This window comes from Corythoichthys intestinalis, chromosome 3 (genome assembly GCF_030265065.1).
Source record: "Corythoichthys intestinalis isolate RoL2023-P3 chromosome 3, ASM3026506v1, whole genome shotgun sequence".
Lineage (NCBI taxonomy): Eukaryota > Metazoa > Chordata > Actinopteri > Syngnathiformes > Syngnathidae > Corythoichthys > Corythoichthys intestinalis.
Genome location: NC_080397.1, coordinates 28,944,706 through 28,964,957, shown reverse-complemented (window position 1 = coordinate 28,964,957; position 20,252 = coordinate 28,944,706). Strand labels below are relative to the sequence as shown.

The 20,252-nt window shown below is 40.3% G+C and overlaps 1 protein-coding gene across 5 annotated transcripts in view; it reads right to left on the bottom strand.

Annotated features, from left to right (window-relative positions):
- Window positions 1-1,084: 1,084 nt before the first annotated feature.
- Window positions 1,085-20,252, bottom strand: part of LOC130912894 (betaine--homocysteine S-methyltransferase 1-like) — a 61,939-nt gene continuing 42,771 nt past the window's right edge. Inside the window, exons 1-8 of one of the 5 annotated variants that reach the window (XM_057831014.1) lie at window positions 16,479-16,605; window positions 7,238-7,370; window positions 7,057-7,169; window positions 6,788-6,979; window positions 3,056-3,203; window positions 2,760-2,942; window positions 2,471-2,699; window positions 1,085-1,363 (exon numbers count right to left, since the gene is read on the bottom strand). In XM_057831014.1, the coding sequence (XP_057686997.1) occupies window positions 1,174-1,363; window positions 2,471-2,699; window positions 2,760-2,942; window positions 3,056-3,203; window positions 6,788-6,979; window positions 7,057-7,169; window positions 7,238-7,313 (1,131 nt within the window). In that variant the 5' untranslated portion in view covers window positions 7,314-7,370; window positions 16,479-16,605 and the 3' untranslated portion in view covers window positions 1,085-1,173. Of the gene's footprint in view, window positions 1,364-2,470; window positions 2,700-2,759; window positions 2,943-3,055; window positions 3,204-6,787; window positions 6,980-7,056; window positions 7,170-7,237; window positions 7,371-12,814; window positions 12,933-16,478; window positions 16,606-20,252 lie in introns of those variants that run through there. The other 4 variants (XM_057831013.1, XM_057831015.1, XM_057831016.1 and 1 more) reach the window with 4 other exon arrangements.

The window sequence follows — 20,252 nt, the reverse complement described above, 5'->3', positions numbered from 1 at the left end:
CATTTGAACACTTAATTTTTCATTGAAAATTTTTTCTTTAATTGAAGCAATCCTTTTTGTGTTTGGGCCATACGACATTTGTGTCTAAATCATTTAATCCCCCAAAAAGTTGCTTCAATCCCCCCCCCCCCCAAAAAAAAAAATTCAATCAAAGAAAAAATACACTTGAAAAATAAAATTGCCCTCCGCTAATTTATTTTTTGTTGTTTTTGAAAATTATATGCAAGCAAATGGCCGTCTAAGGTGATAGTCACATGATCTGTTTGAAAAATAATTTTCACCCATTATAAAAATATATTTTTTTGTTCATTTCATTCATTTTTGTTGCAGTTTTATTGCTTTACAACTTATATATATATATATATATATATATATATATATATATATATATATATATATATATATATATATATATATATATATATATATATATATATATATATATATATATATATATATATATATGAAAGTCAATTTCATGCAATGACACTTTTCGGCCACCGGGGTGGGGCTGCCCCCCCCTTAAAATCCGCTTATGGTTGCCGAAGATCATTTGTTGCTAAGTAGTGTTTTTTGGATTTTGAAGCTGGCTTGTTGTTCAATGCCCAAGTTACGTGCCCATGTAAAATTGTATTGTCTTGAAATTGTTGATCTGCTTGAATTGATTTCAATGCTGTGAAAAAACCCCACCAACTTAAGAGTGTTTGTCACCTGTGTGTATTTGTTTTTTTCATTTAAATTTCATTAATTTAGTTTTTATTAACATTGACTCATTTATAAATGAAGTTATAATTACACAAAAAATATACAAAATGCAATAATGATGAATAATTTAAAAAATGATAATAATTATTGGTATTATCTTAAGTTTTTCTTAATTTTTCAATGACCATAAATGGTCATTTGCATTACAAGTCGACACTTAAGACTTGTAATGCACCTTTTGTCCACTGTAGTGACCTTGTGTCCTTGAAAGGGTTAAACTTTATCAAAAGTAGATCAACTTGAATTCCCAAAACTAAACACTATACAAACATAGGTGGTGTTGCTAAAGATAAAAAAAAGCCAACCTTTGAACATCAGGTTAGAGTTTATTGTTGGGAGGTTTACAAAATGTTTCCTGTGTTTTTAAAGCCCTCCCCCCCAAAATGCTTGATGTCCGTCAAAGTTTGTTCACTTTGTTTTCCCCACTTGGTCTCGCAGTTCCAACACACGTTTCATTTCCTGGGTGCTGGTTGCCTCCTTGTGCTGCATGAGCTCAGCGTGACCTCTCGACATCCCCCAGCAGTCTGGAGTAGACATGGATGGACATTTGGGGCGACCAGTTGCAGGTAAGAGATTTTTCCAGTAGTCAGGGTGAGCCCTAAAATGAAACAATAATACAAGATTCACACAATGTGACAATCTGCCTGGAATATATGGAAATGACATTCTATTGAGAGTGTAGGAACATCACACCGTCATTATTAAAACAAAGTCAAAACTGTTAACTGTTCTTCTGTAGTGGGATCAAGCATCGGAAGGAAACATCCTGTGCAATAAAGTCGTTTGAAAACGGCTAATGAGCATGATATCGCGTCCTCATGACGTAGCAACCAGTGGATGTCCATCCATGGAGTCCTATTCATCTTTAGAATTTCCAGAGTTTTTGATGAAGGATGGCAAAGTTTCTGGAAAGCTTTGTCGGCCGTAGTGTAGCATGGCAAAATCTGGATATCCTTTAAAATGTCTAATTGTCCATAGTTAGACTCACAGTTCTCTTCCGTAGCGGCAGCAAGAGTCTTCTATTAACAACAACTTGGCGCACACCTGGAATGAACCAGTTTTTGCACAAACAGAGCCAATGGAGCTAACAAGCTAAGGGTGCGTTTAAGGCAGGGAAGTTCAAACCTATCTTTAAGGGCCGATGTGGGTCCAGGTTTTTGTTCCTACCATTCGAGCACAGACAGTTTAATCAATGAAGTTTCTGCAGAAACAAGCAGCACTTGACTGCAGTCATCTGACTGCGCTTGTAAGACACCAGATTGGTGAAAAGGTGTCGTCTTGTTTTGTTGGAATAAAATCCACCACCCACTGCGGCCATATGTGTAATACTTTGAACACCACTGATTTAAGGGAAGAGAATACACGTAGAGCGCACTCAAGAGTGTGGTCAAAATGGAACGCGTCATTGTGGTTTGAGACTTTGAACATGGCAATGTCATCAAGATGTGCCAGCCGCAGCGTGAAATGAAAACATTTTTTTAAAAAAGTATTTTTATGTTCATGACTGAATAAGCGATTACTTATTTCAACAGTTTTTTGGGGTTTTCTTGTAAGTACTGAAATGTATGTTTTCATCCAATCTGAAAGAGTAGAGGATCTTAAAAAAGATGCTTTTTGTTTCTGAAAGTTTTGGCTAGTGCCATTCCCAAACAATGCCCCTGCACATTGATTCATAGAAGAATATTGGTTAATAAGAATGCTTTACCTGGCTCTGACCCAGGGTTTTGTATGCATCTCTAGAGCGGCGCCCCACATGCCGTGTTTCTCCGAAGCGGGGGGCAACATCCCTCTCTCTTGTGCCAGTTCCTCTGCCACGGCCCTTATGTGGTATGGCTCAAATCCGCAGCAGCCACCGATAAAGCGGATCCCGGCATCGTAGGCCTCCCTGGCATACCTGTGCACGTCCCAGCGGGTCAGGGCCCTGGGCTCCATAGCTTAAAGCATCTGAGAATTACTAAAGGTTCCATGCAAGAGTGTAAATTATAAATTATTACCAAATGGGAATTCAGGCAGGTCAATGAAGCCCTTGTGGTTGCAGTCGGGGGTGTGGTAGGCCAGTGGCTGCACCATGTAGTGGGCCTTTAGTCCAGCCTTCTCTACGCCCTCCTTCATCAGTTTGACAGCCTTCACACAGGTCATTGGGTCAAAGTGGCAGTTGACACCCACAATCTGGGCACCTGCGCAAGGAGACCCATATTATCACATTGGCTGCCATTAACGGCGAAATACAATCCATTCACTGCCGGCCACGCCTAGTTGAAATGTGGTACACTGCAGAAACAAAACTTACCGGCCTTGACCAGCCTGACAGCGCACTCCCCGGGTGAGACTCCGTTCATGTCGCCCTCAGGTCCCATGCACAGTGTGGCAGCCACCGGCTTTCCGCTGGTTTTCAGCACCTCCACCGCCCACACGGCCTCTTCGACATGTTCAAAGTACTGCACACAATGGAGGAATCATCATTCAGCTTTAATATAATGTATATGTATGTATATGCACAAATTATATGACTTTTGTCCCTCCGAGGTTGCTGTTTACAGCAAAATCTGTAGAGTTACTTTTCTGGTGTAATATATTTTTGAGTTGATCGGTGTTGATTTGTGTGTTGTATTAACAACGGCAGTGTTAAGATTCTTCTTGGCGCGGTGTCAATTAAGTGAGTTGAACACAGACACCCCTGGCAGAGTTAAATGTACTAACAGAGTTAATCAGCCACACCCAGTTTAAGTGCACGTTTAGAAAACAAAGCAGGCGCAAAGACTTGCGGGTGAAGAGACACCATGACTGTAATTAGTGTTGTCTGTAAATAGCTGGAGTGTGTTCGGTTGAAAAGACACATGATAGTAAGCCTGACTTCTGTGCTTACTGAAGGGAAACAATGTCCATCTGTTACCTCTAGAGCGTAACAGTAGGGTTCAATTGTCAGTTGGGCCCATGTTCTGCGCTAGGGACCCTAACTCATCCAGAATATTAACAACATCACAATGAATATTTAAACCTGTTGTAAGAAAACAAAAGGTGGTTACATATTTTGTATGTGAAAGGTGTCAATAAGAATTAACTTGTTCAAGTAGTTTATTAAATCTTACTTAAATCATTTAAGCATTTTCATTTATCCACATAACAATGGTTACTTAAAGCAGTTGTGTAACGACTTGAAGGTTCTTGTATAAATACCATGTTTTATTTTTTTTAGTGTGTTTACATATCAATAACAATATAAAGCAAAACATTTTTTACTACAATGATTTTCAGTTCCCTAGATTTTACGGTTTTCTCATACTTTGAGTCATTATATTCTGCCAAACAAAGCTTCCAGATTTTTACTGGAAATGTTTTTTTGTTTTTTTTTTCAAAACTGTGGTAAAGCCCTTTTCAAGGCTTCTATCTTCTTCCTCCTTGAAATGAGAAAAGTCTTGGCTTTCTTGTGGAATAATGAAAAATCAATGCATTTGTGAATGGGACTGACAAACCCGGATGCGGCTACGTCTGCACTACTGGGCCTCCGTTATTGCACAGTCCCACAGGCGGGCTGGACCCTTTCACACTGAGCTACCGCTACCCGCTAGTATGCAAAGGCCTTTATGGTTGCACTAATCAATATTGGCTGACTGCACACTAGGCCATGCGGTGCACTGGCATCTATTGATATAGTTAGGTAGCTATATACAGTGCCTTGCAAAAGTATTCGGCCCCCTTGAACCTTGCAACCTTTCGCCACATTTCAGGCTTCAAACATAAAGATATAAAATTTTAATTTTTTGTCAAGAATCAACAACAAGTGGGACACAGTCGTGAAGTGGAACAAAATTTATTGGATAATTTAAACTTTTTTAACAAATAAAAAACTGAAAAGTGGGGCGTGCAATATTATTCGGCCCCCTTGCGTTAATACTTTGTAGCGCCACCTTTTGCTCCAATTACAGCTGCAAGTCGCTTGGGGTATGTTTCTATCAGTTTTGCACATCGAGAGACTGACATTCTTGCCCATTCTTCCTTGCAAAACAGCTCGAGCTCAGTGAGGTTGGATGGAGAGTGTTTGTGAACAGCAGTCTTCAGCTCTTTCCACAGATTCTCGATTGGATTCAGGTCTTGACTTTGACTTGGCCATTCTAACACCTGGATACGTTTATTTTTTAACCATTCCATTGTAGATTTGGCTTTATGTTTTGGATCATTGTCCTGTTGGAAGATAAATCTCCGTCCCAGTCTCAGGTCTTGTGCAGATACCAACAGGTTTTCTTCCAGAATGTTGCTGTATTTGGCTGCATCCATCTTCCCGTCAATTTTGACCATCTTCCCTGTCCCTGCTGAAGAAAAGCAGGCCCAAACCATGATGCTGCCACCACCATGTTTGACAGTGGGGATGGTGTGTTCAGGGTGATGAGCTGTGTTGCTTTTACGCCAAACATATCGTTTTGCATTGTGGCCAAAAAGTTCAATTTTGGTTTCATCTGACCAGAGCACCTTCTTCCACATGTTTGGTGTGTCTCCCAGGTGGCTTGTGGCAAACTTTAAATGAGACTTTTTATGGATATCTTTGAGAAATGGCTTTCTTCTTGCCACTCTTCCATAAAGGCCAGATTTGTGCAGTGTACGACTGATTGTTGTCCTATGGACAGACTCTCCCACCTCAGCTGTAGATCTCTGCAGTTCATCCAGAGTGATCATGGGCCTCTTGGCTGCATCTCTGATCAGTTTTCTCCTTGTTTGAGAAGAAAGTTTGGAAGGACGGCCAGGTCTTGGTAGATTTGCAGTGGTCTGATGCTCCTTCCATTTCAATATGATGGCTTGCACAGTGCTCCTTGAGATGTTTAAAGCTTGGGAAATCTTTTTGTATCCAAATCCGGCTTTAAACTTCTCCACAACAGTATCTCGGACCTGCCTGGTGTGTTCCTTGGTTTTCATAATGCTCTCTGCACTTTAAACAGAACCCTGAGACTATCACAGAGCAGGTGCATTTATACGGAGACTTGATTACACACAGGTGGATTCTATTTATCATCATCGGTCATTTAGGACAACATTGGATCATTCAGAGATCCTCACTGAACTTCTGGAGTGAGTTTGCTGCACTGAAAGTAAAGGGGCCGAATAATATTGCACGCCCCACTTTTCAGTTTTTTATTTGTTAAAAAAGTTTAAATTATCCAATAAATGTTGTTCCACTTCATGATTGTGTCCCACTTGTTGTTGATTCTTGACAAAAAAATTAAATTTCATATCTTTATGTCTGAAGCCTGAATTGTGGCGAAAGGTTGCAAAATTCAAGGGGGTCGAATACTTTTGCAAGGCACTGTAGATCTATCTATTTTAAGGCGTCATATAAATACTGTTTTTTGTCATTTGCACACTGGATAGAATGTTTCATTCGCGTCAAAGAATAGACAACCATTCAGCAAGATGAAGCTAAGTTGAATGGTTGTTCATTTCATCTTCAGCTTCATGAAATATTCTGTCCATTGCACTCATCAACATTCTTCATTTGTTTATTTTTTTCAGTAGCCTACCATTAAAGGTGATAGAATCCATTTGACCAGGAGGTCTGGCGGCACCCCTCCCAGTCAAAAGGGATTGCGTCATTGCCATCGGCAGTGAATGAGTCAGTATTTCATAAAAGGTAATACGTAAATACAATTCACGTATACTCAGGGGTACGGCCAGGGATTTTGAGCTCCATAAAAAGACTACTGGGCACCTGCATAACTGGCAATTTTTAATGCTGTTTACATGAAACGTAGCCAAAATGACCATTAAAATGCAAGAATTTTCCATATTTGTGATAGAGAGAGAGCTTCATGGAGAAGTGCTTCCAAACCAAACGAATCATATTCTATTTGACAGTCTTATAGCTTCTGTCAAATAACATGCGGACACAACCTCCTGAGTGGTATGCCCCCTATATTTCAAAGTTGAAACATAACCCTGATTTAGACTAGTATTCAATGCATCTAAACACTACGCCTTTTTAATGCTAATGGTTCAGTCCTCTCTCGTTGTCACTTTCTCAATCGATATTTACCTCAACAATCAAGAAGTCCACGTTTTTCTTGGTGAAAACTTCCAGTTGTTTCTTGAATATGGTCTTCACGTGGGCCTCACTCTCACAGCTCATGTAGGCCGGCGTTTGAGACACGCCTCCCGCCACCAAGGCGTCACCTTCGCCGGCCACCTCACGAGCCAGATCGCACGCGGCCTCGTTGATTTGGGCCCCCTGTTGGACAACCGACGGCACGTGACTAAGGAATGTCTTGTGACGAAACCTGGGTCGACTCTCGATGGGATGCCTACCGACAACTGTAGGTTCTGACCCCGGTTCTCCAGTTTGTCGTCACTGGAGTAGAAGGTGAAGGTCTGCATAACATTGGATCCTGCTCTCAGGAACTCCCTGTGGAGTTGCCTGACTGAAATCATCATTCATCATCGTTACACGGAGCTTTGTTGCGTCTGTGTGCGCATTTGCAAGTCTTACCGGCCTCCGGATGGGTAACAGCCGCCTCGGGAGTCCACGGCCCGGCCTTGACATAACCTCGCTTCTCTAAGGCCATCACAAATCCCCCATCGCCGATCACCACATCGCCCGAGTTCAGACGTTCAATGATACCCTGCGTAAAGGCAACGGTTCTGAGATATAATTAAACATGTCAGCTAGAATAAGCTCCAACTGATGAGGACAAAAATATTTGGCTGGATTCTCTCGAAAAAGGACAAGTGCTTGCTAACACCTGTAGGAGCGATTGTTTATTTGGATGTTCCGTAGGAAACAACAGTTAGGGAGGACAAATTTGAATGACAAACCTGTAATGGTTGAAGACACCTTCGAAGTATTAAATAAATATGGACCCAGTTGGGTACAAAGACTAAATTCTGTGGTTACTGTGTACTGAGAGACAGAATTTAACAATGCAACAGTAATGGTGGTATATGTTATGGCGAAGCTTTAAATCTTTTAAAGTCCTTTAATACTGAAACAGTTTTAATGTGCTCAAAGGGAGTTTGATATACCCTCTTTCTGGTTGTTTATAAAATTTTCTTTTTTTAAGAAATTGAAGCTGGACAGAGGAGGGTTTAAAGTTAGCCTTGCAATCAAGACCGTGCTTCCTGATTCATCAATTCATTATGCAGTACCGTCTTGCAAACTTCAATTGTCCAACCAATTCTCCAGTCATCTGATGTTTCAGCCAATCAGTAGAAAGAGGTGGAAGCTGCAGACATGACCAGGAAGCAACTATCTGCTTGAATACTTTAGCCCCTTCCGCATTTCTGCCCCTTCCATCCCATAGCAGTTCAGAGAACGGTTTTGTTGCTAGAACTGTGAAATTTTTGTGTTTCCACCAAAAAGGAACTGCGTAGCTCCAAGAACGTTTTCAGGTCTTGATACCAGGCATAGTTTTCTGGGGACTCTCTGAATAAACTCCATCTCTAATGTTAGTGCATTCAAGATCAACAACATGCAAAAAAATTGCGCTGTGGTTTTTCTTCGTGTTTTGTACAGCATGTTTAAATGAAAACGCCATGTTTGCTATGAATTATTTCGATTTTATAACTAGCACTACGTTCTTGTAACTAATCAGGCTGTAAGAGGCTAGTGTCAGTGCACAAAGCGGTTCTTGAAGTTATAGATAGTTCAGTTTCTGGTTTTTTCGGAATACACTTAATTTCCTCATTAAAAGAACAGGAATAGAGAATGATGTTTTTGCACTTCTGGGAACAAATATGTCATACTGTGGCTTAATATCGAGCCAATCAGGGGAAAGTCGCGGGAGCTGCAGATGTCACCAGGAAGCGACTATCTACTTGAATACTACGGCGGAATGTGAAACTTTTTTTGTAGATAGGTCAATTTCCCAAGTATATCTGAAATACACTTCACTTCCTCATTAAAAGAGGATCAAAGAATGTCACAAAAAATTTTTTTTGAAGGGAAACGATCAGCAGTCGTACAGTATTTTTTTTTTTCAATGGTTCCTCCCATGAAGCAGGTCTCGATTTGATCTTTCCCATATTGATAGGTGAATATATTCATAGCAGATATATGGAGCAATCAATCTGGCATGCCAGGTTAAAGTGACACACAGCAGAAAGAACCAGGGTTATGGTAGGGTGACGAAAGGTCCTCTTTTGCCCGGACATGTCCGCTTTTCAAGTCCTGTCCATATCGTCCGGCCGTTTTTTATAAATTCATGGAAATGTCCGGTTTTCATGATTTTTCACGTGACCACTTTGAAGAGAATCCCTCCAGTTGCTGAGGGGCAGAGCCTGCCTGCGTTGACGTAGCTCCTACTAGTAGGGGGAGAAGGAGTAGTTCTGAGAGACGTTTATGCTTTGTTACCGGCATCCTCAAGGGGCGTCTATCCTATTTCAATATGACTGGCATTACAAATATAGCGCAGAAAAAGAATTTGTGCAGAGCAAAAGAGAGAGAAAGACAGGTGTTAGTTGAAGTTGCGCAGGAATGCTGTGTTGAGTGGCAGTGTCCCATGCTGGTTGTGTTTTGTTAATAAAAAGTCTCCACAGAAAATCCAGCCGACACGTCCATGTGTTTTATACGCTTCAATAGGGTTGAGATCTGGGCTATTTGGATGAGTCTTTCTCCAAGGAATGCTTTAATAGTTTTAGCTCTGTGGCATGATGCATTGTCATCTTGGAAAATAATTTCATTATCCCCAAACATATTATTAATTGAAGGGATAAGAAAGCTGTCTAAAATGTCAATGTAAACCTGTACATTTATTGAGGATTTAACCACAGGCATCTCCTCAGTGTGTTTGCCTGACATGCAGCCCCATATCATCAAGGACTGAGGGAATTTTGATGTTTTCTTCTGGCAGTCATCTTTGTAAATCTCACTGGAACAGCACCAAACAAAAGTTCCAGAATCATCACCTTGTCCAATGCAGTTCCTTGATTCATCACTGAAAATAACCTTCATCCAGTCATTCACAGTCCATGATTGCCTCTCCTTAGCCCATTGCAGTCTTGTTCTTTTCTGTTTAAGTGTCAGTGATGGTTTCCTTTTAGCTTTCCTGTATGAAAATCCCATTTCCTTTAGGCGATTTTGCACAGTCCTGTCACATACCTTGACTCCAACTTCCTCCCATTTGTTCTTCATTTGTCTTGTTGTACATCTTCTGTTTTCAAGACATATGGCCTTTAGTTGTTTGTCATGACGTTTGGATGTCCAACAGTACGCTTAACTTTAACAACCTTGCCATGCTGTTTGTACTTGGTCCAGATTTTTGATACAGCTGACTGTGAACAGCCTACATCTTTGGCAACCACACCTGTAGCGTTACCTTCTTCAAGAAGTTTGATAATCCTCTCCTTGGTCTCAGGAGAGATCTTTCCTGTTGGAGCCATGATTCTTGTGAATCCACTTGGTCCAGCAGCCCTCCAAGGTGTGATAACTGCACTGTTTTTAACTGATGACTAACAAGCAGATCTAATCTGAGGCAGGGGCCCAATTAAGGAAAGGAAATTGACCGGGTGTGCTTGTATTTTCAACGCAAAATGGAGTGATTTCATAATTTTTCTTTGGAATGGAGTGATTCCACGCACTTGCTCTATAAAAGTAACATTTAATAACCACCACAATGTTATTTATTCATTTCTTTTAGTGTTTCTGAATGCTAAAGAGTTGCACTTTTGAACTAATTCAGAATTTTTCAAGCTTTTTATCTGAGTTTGTTCTACATAATAAAATGTCTGAGTGAGTGCTCGTCCGAGACTGGTGATTCCATACTTTTTTGCTAGGGATTGTACATATCATAATTTTTGCACTATAAGGCGCACCTGACTATAAGTTGCCACCCACAAAATATGACACGAAAACTTCATTTGGTCATTGATAAGCCGCACTGGACTATAAGCCGCACTGTCCTCACTGTATTATAGGATGTTTACACCAAAGATATTAACCGGTAACACTTAATTTGACAGCGGCATCATACAACTGTCATAAGACCAAATGAACCACCATGAAGCTTTGAACCAAATGGCTTCAAAGCTTCATTGCTTCAAGAAGCTTCATTTGGCCATCACTGCTCCCTTGGGCGAGTCAGTCAACCTCTGCTGCCACCTGCTGTCAACACTGTTGTTGTCCAACAAGCCTCCTAGCATGCATTGCAGTGCTACAGATGTAAATAACAATTGAAATTCAGGTTCTGTGCTGATTATTTATTTAGTTAACAATTTATTTGACAGTGGCACCTTAAGACTGTCATTTGACAATCATCACTGTCATGAGCATTAATGGATGCTTATAACAGATGCCATTTAGTGTCATCCGGTAAATTATCTCACTTTTGAATGGATGTAAAAGAGCCGAGCTGGACATAAATGGACTTAGTAACTTCATTTGCCGGATGACACTTTATGACATCTGTCGTAAGCATTCAGTAATGCCCATGATAGTGTCATGTCATAATTATGACGGTCTTATGACAGTCTTATGACGCAGCTGTCAAATAAAGTGTTACCAAATACCATAACAAGCAATTAATGAAACTGGAACAGTAACAGAGTAAATAATTAGCACAGAACATGAATTTTGATTGTTATTTACATCTGTAGTGCTGCAATGCATGCTAGGAAGGATGTGTTGCCTATTAACGCAAATAAATCAACAAATAAGCCGCACTGGACTTTAAGCCGCAGGATTCAAAATGAAGGAAAGAAGTAGCAGCTTGTAGTCCGAAAATTACGGTACATACATTTCAATGGGTTTGCATTATATTATTATTTTTTTATTGTTTGATTAGTTTTTAGGAAGAATAAAACCTTTTGAGTAACCTTTAACCTTTTGAGTAAAAAACATTTCCATATATTACATTTGTAATATATACTATATGGCAGCAATTTAAAAAATATTTTAAAAAATTATTTATTTATTTATTTTTATAAAACTGAATTTTTCTATCCAGATGGAGGAGGCACATTTAAAAAATATTAAAGTGCTATAGGCACCTTTGAGTGAACTTCGAGTGTCCTCTTTTTTGGAACTCAAAATATGGTTACCCTAGGTAATGGTGATAAAAAAAAAAAAAAAAAAAAAAATAAAAAAAAACTCATTTAACATTTACAATATGATATCTAACTAAAGGTAGTGTTACAAGCGCATTATGGATTTCATCTGCTGAGGATGGAGGAGATAAACACTGTAAAAAAAACATAAAACATCCTAATAGAGCTAATTTAGGATTTTAGGTGGACATATTGTAACTCAAATTCATAAGTGTTTACAACCAACAAAACTAATCTTGCTTTGGTTCCATAAAAAATGCTTTATAAGGTGCAAGAGGTGGTGGGCTCAGTCTTGCTGTGAATAGGTGCTTTTTGGAGTTCAAAATGTGGGAAGAGGATACCTTGTTTTGAACAAACTTATATTACCTGTGGTTGCTGATCGTGTTTTAGTTTGTTTAACTCATTTACTGAGTGCCCTCTTGGATTGGACGGCTATTGCTACTGATAGCACTGAAAATGGATCATTCACTGCTAGCCCTTCCAATCATTTAAAAAAATGTTTAATCTCTCATTCAATGGATCTTCGAGGTTGCTTAGTGATGAAGATTTTGTCTGAAATGAAGAGTTCAACGTTTATGAGGGCTTTTATCACAGAGGAAAAAGGTTCCAAAGGTGCAATGATAAAATGGCACTTTTCCGCTCAGATACCTGCATGTTGCAACAGTGCAGTCAGCTCACGACTCACATACACTACAAGATGTCAACAAACTCAAGTAACACATCAGGAAAGATACACTTACACAATCAAAACAGATGCGATACAGGAAGTGGAACAAAGCTCTGTGTTAATTTTAGTTCTGACTTTCATTATTGTTTAAAGTTGATCTTGAACGGTATTTAGCTTTAAGACAGGGGGTCAAAATGTAAGACACAACTCTTACAGTGTTGCGGTGCACTCCTAAACCAACAATGGATGAATTCTTCACACAGTCATTATATTTGGCTCTTCCTAGCAAGAGCTTTCAGTTGTGCATACTGCCATTTAGTAGTTAAAAAAAAAAAAAAAAAAAGAATCGTAATACAAAACCTGTGCTGACCTTCTTCACTGGTGCCATGTTTCTCTTCAGTTGCAACAATAGAAAACCCTGAAATCTTGTCTCAAATCCCACTGAAGGTCTATCCTTTTCCACTTTTTATACCCTTGAAGATTAATGGGAGGATTTTGTATTCATGCCAATTTCTTATTGCCACACAGCATGGCCAACCATTGGAGGCACTTCAAAGAGAACCTTCCGTTAAATCATTATTACACCAATAAGTTTTCTTTTAAACATTAGCTACAACTGCTTTTTTTAAGATGCATTTTTTTCTGCAATAATTAAAAATGGTAAAGGACTGTTCTTATTTTGCAATCAGTCCACAGGAGTTAGGCGAGCTGACATCAGGAATAGTTTGCAAAGAATCTGGCACCTGTGCCAAATTGCCATATGTTAGCACCCTGCTAACTAGTGCGCTTACAGATGTTTTTAAAATGGTTAAAAAGTAAAGTGAGGTCAGACTCAACGAGACTTTAACGCTCTTGCGGTAAATCATTCATTTTTCAGGTTAAACTATAACACCATCCTGTCCTTAAATGCATTTGCACGCGCACGCGCCCGTTCCAGATATGGTTTATTGACCTTCAGTGGAGAGCTGTCAGTTCTGGGTCGATCCAGTTTAAGGGAGAAAATCCAGAGATTATCAACAGAGTCAAAGTGCAGGCAAAATGCCTCCACTTGATAGTTCACAGGAGAATTTCATCATTGGTGTTTATTCGATCATGCAAATGACCTGGTTGTATTGGTACTACAATCTATTGTAGTAGTTGACATTTTATCTATGATTTTGTTTTTCTTTGGTTTTTGTTTTTTCATCCGTGCATTTCACTTCAATAAAGCATACTGACAACAAAAATCAATTGAGATTTAATACAAATGTGAATTTTTATTCGTATTGTTTATTTAAATTCTTTATACATTAATATATTTTTGCTATCTATTTTGATTGGTATTTTATTGTTATCATTTATTTATTTTTGAATAGTTTTTTTTCTCCCTAAACAAATGTAGATGGTTACATTATATTTGTATAGTCACTTGTTGCTAGGCTGAGTTCATAGGGCTCGACCAATGTTGCTCCACAGATCAAGACGGTCACATGAAGAAAATAACTCCCCCAAAAAAGGTTAGGAAAATTGCCAAACATAATATTGCTGCAGTTCACTAATATACTAACTGTAGTGGTAAAACTCTTCTTCATTTGTGTCAATTTGACTGTATTATATTGCCATATTGCCACCTGGTGGCCAGGTTGCTTCCAGAAAAAAACTGCAATGAATTTATTTTTATGCAAATTTTTAAAAATAATTTATATTCTTCCAACAAATATGCTATTATTATGTTTTCATAAATGCAGATATTATACTGGTATTATTCCTTTTCAAAAATAACTTTTGTTTTAAGATGGAATTGATTCATCGCATTTCCAGTAATCCTAATAACTCTGAACCAAAATGTTTTTCTTTACAATACACAGAGAACAATCCCAATTGAGTAGTAGTCTAAACTCAAAATTTGTGTAACCTGGACTTGAGTTTAAGTACCTATTTACAGTATAATAAATGAATCTAACGGGATTTAAACACAGATTACCTCTCTGAGATCTCAACACATAGTAACAACATAGTAACAAGTTAGATTTACACAACTTTTTGAGAAAAATGTACATCTAAGAGTAGTTTTACTACGCCATACTTTTTACTTGAGTAGATTTGTGAAGAAGAAACGCTACTCCACACTAGAGACATTACATTTTCCCTTTTATTAGATGTGACTTTAATTTTGCTAGATATGCCAACAGTGGCACGACCAGTTTCAGTAACGAGACGTCGCCGCAATAATTACGATTCCATTATACCAATCAGATGTAACAATACAGTCACGTGGCCACACACAAGCTTGCAGTTGCAAGTCCTATGATTATGCCGGCCTGTTCAATCAGGTGGCGTCTTTAAAGCACCGTAAAAATTAAAGTAATCGACATACAGTCAACATTACTCGAAAGCGTGGATTCCAGACTCTCTCCCAGTTCTTTTTTGGCACCGATACACCGTTGAAAACTGGAGGTATGATCATTTTATTTGCATGGTGGGAAAGGTCTTTGCTCCTAAAAGGGCACTCATGCTCTTTGGACACGTGATGTTTCATTTCTGTAGATTTTTATATTAACAATTCGATGATTTATGTGTATTTTTTGGCCTAATGTGGTGATATAATAGATTATAGTACCATATAGAGGATAAGCAGCTTGAAAAATGAATGAATAAATGAATAATAGTAACCGTTCATATGGATGGTCTTGTGCTGAGAAAAAAAATATATCACACTGTATGCAATTACTCTACTCACAATGGTACTCATGACTTGAGGATTTCTTTTCACCTAAAATTTTTGATTTGTATTTTTTGGTTGACCAACTTTACTTGAGTAATATTATTTTGATGTAACCTTACTCTTAATTGAGCAAAACCTTTGGCTACTCGATCCAACTCGGCACATAAATGAGCTAATCAGCCTAGCTGTCTAAGCCCATTCTTATGAAAGCATCTAGAGTCAGTTCAAGTTCACACACACAAAACTTTACATTTCAAATTCAAACAACTTTACATTTCAGGTTCAGTTTTCTGAGTCGCTTAAGACTTGCCTTTAAATCATTCAAGTTAATTCAACTCAACTCATGTTGTGAGTTACGAATACTCAAATATGAACAGGATGAGTTTGGAATTGTCAAAATAAGTTACTTACGGAAACTCAAGAATATGACCTACTACTACCTAAAATCTTATATTAGCTTGACACATAGAATGTTTTATTTATTTCCCGTTTTATGTCCCAATTTTGTTGCTACAAAATTAAACAGTCTACATTTTTCTTATTATAATTTGTAGCTACACTGGCTGGTAGTTTCACTAACTTTGACTGGCTTGTAGAAAGGAACCAAAGGGTCAAATTGATGTGAGGGTGGGCCGGATCACTGGTTGACCGAGCCACTGAAGTAGGAGGAGTTAGGGTTGAAATTGGGTTACTCAGAAACCAGAAAAAAAAACTGAAAATCTGGGGTTTGCGCAAGGGCGTAGGTTTGGTCTCAACAATGGTAGGGATTATATAACAGCATAACCTGCATGTACACTTTTCGCTGGGGATGGGACATTAATCGGACCAAACAGATTGGGGGAACAGGGGTCAATGCTACATTTCTCACAAATATGAAGCTAATTAATTGATAGGCTAAAGGCTTGCCTTACACTAACTTTTTATGTGTATTGGTTCAGGTGTTACACCGTTCGATTCAAACCTTTGTTCTAAAAAACTACAAAAGAAACATTTTCAAAACCTTCAGAATAAATGTCTGGATTATATTAGCAAATTTGCAATTTGCAAAATTAAAATAAATTGAAATATTTGACCATAATTTAGATATTTTTCTGGTTCTAAAGTTTCCAGCAGAGTTCACTACATTTCTCATAGTTTAATTAACATTAACAGTATAAAACACATACAGGAGGACACTTCTCTCTAAGCAGCCTTCTACTCGAGTTTTCACACAGTTTATTGTTGTGCTAAGTCTGATGCAGGTCCGACTTTCAGTAACAAAATTAGTGGTGTGTTCCCCACGTTCACAACACTGACATTTTTTTTTTAAACATTACTTACAGTGGCTGCTGCTGCTGCTGCTACTGGCCGAGAAAAAAACTTGTAATATCCCTCTTGTGCGGAGGAGGCGGCATATCGTCGACATGCACTTCTGTCGGGGCTGTGTGAGTGTGCATGAGTGTGCGGTGGTGGGGGCGGTCAAGTCATCAGCCAATCAAAGCTGCGTTTGAGGGGAAAAAATGGACCCGCACATTCAGCAAGTGAAAAGGGTAAATGTAAGTCTGAACATTATGAAAATAATTCACTTAATAATGGTAGGGTCAATTCAATCCTTACAACGTATGGGAAGACAATCTAAATGACCTAATAATTGATGAATATAAGTTGCTTAAAAGTTGGTAGGGACAATTTGAGCATCCTTAAACGTGGTAGTGTTATGTCCCTACCGTCCCTATGCAAATCTACGCCCTTGGGTTTGAGGCTGGAAGTGTGAATTTTTAGACTGTGTGGAAACACATCTCACACGCTGATAAAGGCAGAGTTAAACTTTACCCCTGCATGGTAAAGTTCAGTCATCTGGCTTGTCACATGCTCTCTTGATAGCAAAAGACAAGACCTGTGCAAAAACAAACAACAACAAAAAATCGGCAACGGCACAATTCTTGTGTATCACAGCGGGTATGAAGATTCTTTATCGTCTTCTATTAGAAGGGTTGCTTCACTTTGTGTGCCACTTTTACCCTCCACGCCCTCATCTGGTCCAATCACAGCTTATGTTGCATAACAAACAAACAAACCATACTTTGCGGATTGGTTGACCACAGAAGGCCGGACGGGGAGAGAGGCGTTTAGTTCATGTTTGGGGGTAAAAAAGGAATGAGAATGAGCACCCTCTTTGGACAAATAAACGGATTGTTTTGCAGTACTCATTACTATTGTCCTCAGTGAAACAATAAAAATGTCACTTGTAACAAATAGACCGCAGCTGTGGTAAAAACGATGAGGCCTAATGATTACTGTAATTCCAAACCACTGTGTCGTGAGAAGCATTTAATAGGTCTGAAATATTTTTCTTGTTTGAATTATATTCTATCCTTGTTCATTCATCTACTGTGTTTGTGTATTGTCAAGATGTTCTTGGTCTAATTATCACCGAGTTGACAAGACAGCACAGCTCCAGCACTCCTGCAAAACCGTAAGGATAACTGACTCAGAAGATGAATGAATAAATATATTTATATTTACAGTGATCCCTCGCTTCTTCATGCTTCAAACTTTGCACCCTCAGCCCATTGCGTATCCCCCACCCCCAAAAATACAGATGAACTGTCCCGAGCTGATCGCACAGTCTCACCCTTAGTCTCACACTCACTCCCTTCATCTCCCCGCTCTCTGTTCTTCAGAGAGTGAATTGGAGTTGCTTATTAAAGTAAACAATGATTGACAGACAGTTAAGCTTTGTTTTTATCAGAGACTTGACCTTCAAAGGGCCGAATGCGTCAATCATCATTTAACTTGCTAATCAGTTGCTGTGGCAACTCATTGTGTGTAAGTGAGGAGCTGGAACGGATTTGAGTGGACACTCAATGAAGCATTTAATAAAGAAGCTTTTTTTTTTTTTTTTTTTTTTTTTTTTTAAAAAAACCTTTTTAAATGGATTGTGCGTCTACTCTTTTTCTTGTTTAAAAATAATTTTGTGGGACAGTAACATGTTTAAACCTATCATAATCATTACATTTAAAGTGCTTAAAACCATTTCTTAAAATGTATGTATGCATAAAGTTTTTTTTAAAGCATACTTTAAGGAAAAAGGTTAATAAAAACATGTCTTACAGTATTATAGTGGGGCAAATAAGTATTTAGTCAAAATTCGCCCGCTTGAAAATATTAGAGGGGCCTGTAATTGTCAACATGGGTAAACCTCAACCATGAGGGACAGAATGTGGAAAAAAAAAACAAAAAATCATATTGTTTAATCTTTAAAGAATTTATTGGCAAATCATGGTGAAAAATAAGTACTTGGTTAATACCAAAAGTTCATCTCAATACTTTGTTATGCACCCTTCGTTGGCGATAACGGAGGCCAAACGTTTTCTGTAACTCTTAACAAGCTTTTCACACACTGTTGCTGGTATTTTGGCCCATTCCTCCATGCAGATCTCCTCTAGAGCAGTGATGTTTTTTTTTTTTTTTTTTTTTTTTTTTTTTTTTTTTAAAACCTGTCCTGTTCAGCTGTTTGACACAGAGAATGGAAGTCTAAGTGCCCGGATTCTGAACAGTTTTAATGTTTCACATTGAGAGTCTGACATACTCCCATTGTGATCATTCAAAATACCTTTTTATTATGACAAAGCAGCGAACAGGAAGGGATTATGGGGGGACAGAAGAAAAGAAATACAAGAGAAGAAAGAAAAGAAACACATACACAAACAACAACAAGAAATACATTGAACATCTAAACTAGTTACTAATATGCTGGTGCTATCGTCAGCGAGATGTATTTCCGGTTTACACCATGTGGGGGCCTATTGGCCAGTGAAAGAGGAGAATGGGGGTGGGGGTGTCTATAAGACTATAAACTAAGTGATTGAAAGGGGTAGAGTGTACACAAATCAGTTCTGTGATCTAGAACCCAGTAATCGTGTGAATCTCTTATGAGTGAAAGCCCGTTGGCGACCAACCCTACGCCGCCGCATCGCCAATCCCGGCACCGGAACCCCCAACCCGAGCATGCCCTACCACATCCAGCAGCACGCAAGCCCCACCGGGCGCGCGACAGCCACGCAGACGGGCGGAGAGACCGCGCGGGCACCAACCCAGGGCCACGGCCCACACCCAGCCAGCCCGGGGAGGGAGGGCGGGCGGGGGGGCGGGGGGATCCATGCGCAGCCCATCCCTCCTCCAACCGCCCAGCAAAGGAGCCACCGTCACCCCCCCCCGGGACCCAGGGTGGTCCCCCGGGCCACCCGCGCGCCCATCAACCGGCCTTCAGGGATGGCAGGAGGGGACGCATCACCAACCCCACGCCTACACCCACCCCCGCCCGCCCACCCGGACCACGAGCCACAGCCCCCCAACCGGCACGGCACGCCACGGGACCCCCAGCGGCCCACCAAGCCCCAGGCAAGGCAGGGCCCCCCGCCGGTGCAGGCGACACCCCGCTGATACACCGGCGCCCAGCCAGCGACCCGCGACGGAGCGCAGGGCGGACGCCCAGCCAGAGAAGAGAGGGGAAGGCGGAGGCAGGAGAACGCCCAGGGACTGCCATGGGGCGACGCAAGATCGGAGACCCGACCCCCCAACCCACTCCCGCGGCCGGCAGCCGAGGCAGAGGGGAGGCCACACCCCGGGAGCCACGCCATATAGAAAAAGTGTGGGACCCACCTACCACCCTATTACTGTGGCTGCCAGGTTCCCGACTGGCAGCCATCACCCAGCACCGTGATGGGGGTGTGAGGGGAGGGTAGTGCAATGTATGCATTAAAATAGGAGAGCTTGGCTTGGGGCAGTGGGACCGCAGCATGGAGTTTCTGTCCAGCCGCCCGTCCCACCGCCCTTTGCCAGAGCTCTCCTGTGGAGTATGATGTGTGTGGTGCATTTAAAAAAGGTGCAGGGATGGCGGGGCCTGTGATGAGGAGGCAGCCGTGAGGCCCCCCCCCCCCCCAGCAGGTCCCAACCATCCCACAACCTTGGTGTGTGGTGCATTAAAAACAGGGGGGAGTCGGGCTGGGACTGTAAAGCCCCGTCCCAACTCTCCCCGGAGAAATGTATGAGCATGTAAGTGCCAGGGTGAAAAATATTTACAGTGCCGAAGTGAGAAGTGCGTGAGTTAAG